Source organism: Parastagonospora nodorum (genome assembly GCF_000146915.1).
Source record: "Parastagonospora nodorum SN15 chromosome Unknown scaffold_28, whole genome shotgun sequence".
NCBI lineage: Eukaryota > Fungi > Ascomycota > Dothideomycetes > Pleosporales > Phaeosphaeriaceae > Parastagonospora > Parastagonospora nodorum.
Window position 1 is genome coordinate 449,837 of NW_001884576.1, and position 6,591 is coordinate 456,427.

General features: G+C 37.7%; 1 protein-coding gene across 1 annotated transcript; it reads left to right on the top strand.

The window, feature by feature from the left end:
• Nucleotides 1-619: 619 nt before the first annotated feature.
• SNOG_13896 (hypothetical protein) lies at nucleotides 620-738 on the top strand (the record flags this gene model as incomplete). The annotated part of the gene is made up of 2 exons (XM_001804045.1): nucleotides 620-653; nucleotides 680-738. 2 exons carry the CDS (start codon nucleotides 620-622, stop codon nucleotides 736-738), a joined length of 93 nt encoding a protein of 30 aa, XP_001804097.1.
• Nucleotides 739-6,591: the final 5,853 nt, after the last annotated feature.

Genomic DNA, 6,591 nt, shown 5'->3' on the forward strand with positions numbered 1-6,591 from the left:
TAGCGTTATAATTATCTATACTATATTAGCTATCGTTGTTTAGTGCTGTTATAACATACTCTCTATAGTATAACTATGGAAATAGATTATCTTCCTTATTCTGTCGTCGTAGTACTCTTTAATAGCATTATATAACACTGTGCCTATAAGCGCTATTATGTTAGCGCTTAGGAACTAAAACTTATCCTAGTTCCCTGCTATAGCACTGATACTCTATTTTCTATTGTTGTAGAACGCTCGCGCTATAATAGCCGCAATTGCACTATTTAGGAACTAGGGCGACGCGGGCTATTACTCCGTAAGCTAATGCTATCGTGTCCTAGATTAACTTATATTCTTAGGATCCTAGCGCAGGTAGACAAAATCCTAGAGCAGCTTACTTAGTTTAAGGACTCGCAGTTTGAGATAGTTTAAGGCATATGCAGCTATAACCTCTATGCGTGCCTATCTTATTATATGCGTCCGCAGGTCGCTGCATATGTCTAACATCTAATAAGTACTATCAGCTATAGTTATAGACAGTCCGCGACTGTACTTACTTAGCAGGCTGCACTCCTGCAGGGCGTAGTCGCTATAGACGAGCAGACTAGCAGAGGCGCTGTTTTCTAAGCCTCTAACTATGCGTCTAGCATTAGCTGTGCGAATACACTCCTGTGAGCATCTAGCTACGGATTAACAGATATACTACATAGCGTCGTCCCGTCGTTTATTAACAACTACGATAACAATATTACCTAAGCCTTATTAAGTGTACTTTCGTATTTAGGTTGCACTAGTTCTCTCGTCCAGCGTTTTTATGTTCTCTATAGCATTTAATAAAACAGGTCTGCTAGATAAGACAGTAGAAGAAAGGCTTATGCATGTAAGTTAACGTAAACTACTTTAGTAATTATAGTGTCTTTGCTTACATTGCACAAAACGCAGTGCGTTCTTCTATATTTAAGAGGTATGCCGCGTAGCAGCAGTGTTCTGTTTTAGTTTATATTAACTAATCGTTTTTATTTCGGCTTAATATCCAGTCTCTATAGATTAACTAGTGCGCGAGGGTATAGGCGTCCCTTTATTAGAACCGGCATATCTTCTAGGTTCGTGGGTTTAAGACTATATAGAAGTTGCTAAGTCTTATAAGTTTGATTGTAGTATAGTCTCTTGTAATAAAGACAGTAGAGTTGCGCTTTGCATAGTTCTCAATTTCTATGATTCTTAGTCTTGCTATTAGTGTTAGTGTCTGTCTCTCGATACAGACCTTTACGCTCTCTTATGTCTAACTAAGCGGCCGCGCCCTCTTTACAGGAGGTAGTGCTACGCCGCTGCGCACCTGCTAGTTTCTTATATTCTTTACTATAATTACGCGTTTTTCTATATAGTACGCAGGTTCATACTAGTAAAGAATCGCGTTTAGTCTGCAAAGAATTAGTTATATCTTAAAGAGTATATTAGGGCATGTAGATACCTCTAAATTGTTGCGCTCTCTATACGGTTTTGCAAGGGGTTATCTGCTGTGCTGTATAATTAGTAGATATACCGTCGTTAACTGTCCTCTAGTATCGCCTATAGTTAATTCCTGTTAGCACGTCTTAGAGGCGCTTATCTATTGCCTTGTTAGGTCTATTCAGCTTAATTTGTTTGAATTACAGCTGTGTTCCCAGCGTTATTAGTACACCTAACAATACAATATGTCCGTAGCATCGAGGAAAGAGCACAGCGCAGGCTTTAGCTTAATTTTCCTATAAGGACTCCTCTAAAACGTTTTTCTTAAGACGCATATCATATTAATAGTTTAATTACAAATGTAGCTCTATAGAGTTTCGTTGCAACTGTATCTTGCAGTGCGCTATGCTAGCGTGCTTCTGTTAATATTCATATACGAGTCTAACTATCTGCTGTTTTCGTGTAGTAGTATATGCTACTACGTTTATCCTTAAACTCTACCTCTCTCTCAAGTGTCTGTATGAACTGTGTATAGTTAAGGCTACTAATATCTTTGTATTCTGTTGCTAGGTCGTTGCGCATATACAGCAGTTAGTCTGTTTATATAAGGATCTAATCCTGTTCGTGTGCACTAGCTACTAGAATAGTTAACAGTTAAGGAGCGTTATTTATAGTGTTAGACTATCTAGCACTATAAACTACAGCCTTAGCATATCTATTATTGTTCCGTAGCCTAGTCTTAGGATTATAGTTACATCGCATTTTGCGTTGCTTAGAGCGCATCTGTTGTGTTGCATTATAATTACATTAGACTGCTAAGTACGTAATTGTACGTAGGCAACTATTAGGCGCTGTACTTTACAGTAGGCTATTCTATCGTAACGCAACTATTCTCGCTATCTGTCTAATGTGCTCTTTTGCAGTCGTCGTTCGCAGAGACTAATATAATATAGCTCGTTCTCTTATCTCTCTCTTAACTTCTGCATATAGTGTCTTATATTTATCGCTTATTAAGATTATCGCATCGCAGATGCTATCTCTAGATGAGCGTTCCTGTGTTTATCGCAGTGGTATTATAATTGCAAAGATATAGTGATTTAGGATTCTGTCGTTAACAGTAGAGTACTGTCGTTCGTCTTAGAGAACTGTTGTAGTATAGGTAGTCGTTATTGCTGCTCGTGTCTTAATAAGTCGTTGTTTATAGAGATAGGGCGCATGCTGCGCAGCGTCTTCGCAACTTTAGTCTAGCTTATATAATCATCTAGCTAACGACCTGCAGGGATCTCCTGCTTCGACAGCTTAAGATCCTTATTAACTAGGCCTTTATACTCGTCAGATTTATTGCGCAGCATTACGCCTGCGTTAGCATTAGCAGGCGATGAGACTTCCGCGTCGTTAAGGAGAGAGAGGATTAAGATCAGCACAGTTTCTATACGCTGCATAGGCGACTAACCTGATGAGTATAAGAGCTTAGTTAACGAGGATCTTGAGCTGTCGAAGCAGGAGATCTCTGCAGGTTTTATAATGCTGACGCACGGGATAGCGTAGCAGGAGAAGAAGGACGAAGCAGACTTAAGATAAGTTAAGAGGATAGTGATGTTAAGAGCTTTAGAGAGAGTAAGAGTGATCTAGAGGAGAATAGAGAGATGGATTTAGGTATAGAGGATAAGGACGAGGAGGATAAATAAGTAAGACGCAGTAAGGGCATAAGACATAGCTTCTGCTATATCTCTCTATCGACGAAAATTTTAATGCAGGAAGGAGACTCAACATAAGCGATTAACGTTTACTTTAAGATTTGTAAATTATGTATAAAGGGCTATCCTTAGTTATTTCGTATTCGCTTCTGTTAATACTCTTATAGCGTGCGCAGTAAATCAATGTCAAATGTCAGCGAGTATAGGCAGTTGTATTCGTTTTAGTTAATATAGTTATTAACGTAGTAAGACATAGTAGTACGAGTTGTTAAATTAGGCAGATCTCTTAGTACCAAGTGCACTAGGCAGATAATCGTGCTTAGGTCGTAAAACTTAAAAGCTTGCAATATCTAGCGTTTAGAGGCTGCGTTCTAGGCCCGTCAACGCACACTCAACATTCTAGTAGTATTATCGATCTGTCTATTATTATTAAACAGCAATACCTTAGAGAATGCTCTAATATACGCTATATGTTTTCTATCTTTGTCGTAGCAGGTATAGTTAATAATTATAAGTATTAGGTAGAGCTAGGCTACTACTCTACTGTCTGTCACTGTCCTAGACTGTTGTCTATTGTCTCTATGCTTAAATTCTTATACCCAAACGTAGTCTCTACGCTAGAGGCCTATCTATTGCTAGTTAGGTGCGCATCTTATAACCTCCTCGTCGCAGTGTTTAGAGTTGTTGTATCTCTTGCTAGAGGACCGCTAGCACTTTATAGAAGAGTGAATCTATACACTTATATAGCTAACCTAAGATGAGTTGACATCTAAACAGTCCTTGTCGTAAGAAGTGATTAGTTAGCCTGCTGCTGCCTAGCGTTTGTTGCAGATAAACACTGCTGCTGTATATATAAAGTTAGATATTGCTATATTTGCAGCAACCTCGCTTAGAGGCAATTTTGTCGAATAAGGCTGTATTCCTAGTATTAACTATCTAAGCCTGCAGAAGAGAAGAGGGCGTGTTACTCTCATAGAATAAGTGCAATCTTAGATGTCGACAGTAGTAGACGGTTAACTCTATTTAACTACAGTAGCATAGTCAGCTGCTAGTAGTGCTATCCTCTAAGAATTATGCAAGCATATTTGCAGTATATACTCTTTCTTATTTGTTATAGAGTAGAACTATTTTACTATAGTAATATAATATGCTTCGCTGTTCGCTCTAGTGCATATACTATCCAAAGCTCTATACATGCGTATGTCTTATATAATATGTGTTAACGCGTGCTACTTAGGATAATTAAAGTTCTTCTCTTCCCCTAGCGTTCGCTAATACACTCGAAATTCCTCCTTAAATATATTCATCCTCTCTAGTGCTCCTTAAATATAGGCTAAGGTATCCTCGTTGTAACTCTTATATTACGCTAGTATAACTAGGTCGCATACTGCACAAATAAAATGCAGCGCAAAAGGCGCCTTTGATACAAACAACAGAGATACGACAGCTATAAGCTGTTATATAATTGCCTTTTGCTCTGTGCTAGTCTATTAGGAGACTTCTATAAATGCTCTCTTATTATTAAAACGCTTTAGGCCAGTACTATGCATTACCTAACAGAAGCGCTCGTTTAACTAAGTACTACTAGATTCTTACGTTACTAGTATAGTACTGTTATCCTAGGTCTTTCTGCTGCTAGGATAGATGTCGTCTAATATATCTTGCATAAAGTCTAGCATCTTCATTACTAAACCTTTAAGCAGCAAGTGCAATGTATCTGTTGCTAAAGATACGTAAATATTAAAGTTATAGTGCTTCTACCCGAAATAATTAACTAGATATACAAAGTCGTCGTGTCCTTTATTAAGACATCTCTCTTATTATAGCTGAGTAAATTGCTCTGTTCTCTATAGGTAAGATCTATATAAATCCTCTCTATCGTTAGGTGCAACAGTACAACGCGTGCAATAGCGATTTTTCTTTATACTAGTTAAGAGTACTTGTTCTTCGTAGTCAGCTAATATCGCGCAAATAGTTAGGTAATACTGCCTTATTCGTCTGTCTGCGCATGCAAGTAGTATTTTAGACTTAGCTGCGTTTTCTAGTGCTATATTAGACAGTAAGCAATAGTATTCTACTGTGCAGGCTGATATAGTAGTGCTTAAACTTACGTAATAGAAGCTTGCCTATGCAATAGTAATACACTTAACTCTTAAGAAGGGGATCACGAATCTTAGTTATAGGAATAAACCTAGCTAGAAGAGTACTAGGTGTCGATCTCCGACGTCAGGCTTTGCGGGATAGATTCCTAATTATAACGTAGACTAGCTATGCTGCTACATCTCCTAATATAAGTAAGAGTTATGTTTTGTTGACTAATATAATAATCAGCACGACTGTTGCTCTATCTAGTAGGCTTTATTGTATGTTCTACTACTAGTCTCTAGAATATAATTTATAATAAACGCGAACAGGATAGTCCGTATTGCCTAAGAAGAATTAGCTTAGAGCGTATACTAATTTATCTGCAAATAGGCGATAGCTGATTATAAACGCAATCAGCGACAAGATATTCTAATATACGAAAAAATGTTAGTCAGCTTTAAGTTCAGAAAGACTAGACGTCTTAGCAATATCCTCCTGTATCTAAATATTATCTTATATACTAGACTGCATTGCTAACATTGCCTCTTGCTATTAGCGGCCTAATTAAAATAGTAATCTCGTGTATAAGTCATGTAATCGTGCGTCTGCAAAGAGGCTATTAATATCTCCTAGCGTGCATTTAATCCGTTGCAGCTATACAGCAAACGAAAAGGCAAAGTCTAAACTAAAGGTGTTAACGTAATTAGAGCTAGTAAACTTAGTCTAGATTATGTTAGAGGAAGTGTTACATACTCTTTTGCAGTTATAGACTCTGCTATTACTAGTTCCTCTGCTAATTGCCTATCGTATGTCTGAAACAGCACTTTCTACGTCTACGTAGATATTAACAATAGGCTCTTTCATCTAATAAGGTCGTCCTTTGCGCACATATCTAGTGCATCTGAAATGCTATTAGCTATTGCTAAGTCTGCATTTTTATCCTTCTCGATGTAATTATATACTATTATAGTAGAGCTTAAGCTGTCTGCTGCATATACATGCACCTTCCTATCTTAAGCAGTATTATACTCGTTGCTTAATAACGTATACGTTTCGTTTAACTAGAGTGTTTTATAAACATTCTCAGACAGTTCTAGACTCTATTGCGCAAGATGTCGGAAATAGCATCTAGCTGTATATTTAGCAAGCCCTGCGTAAGTTTTAGGCTAGAAGCTGTATATCGTACAGAAGCGATCTATGCGCAGAACAGAGGGGAACTGTATTATGCAGAAGAGGTATTATTTTATAAATAAGTAAATAGCGTTAGAGTTGTTATTTACGATGTTCTTACGTAGGTTAACAGCTGTGTACGATAAGTTTATTCTACTATGTTGCTAGTTCCCGCCCAGCTCTAGTAGCTAACAGTTGCAGACAGTCG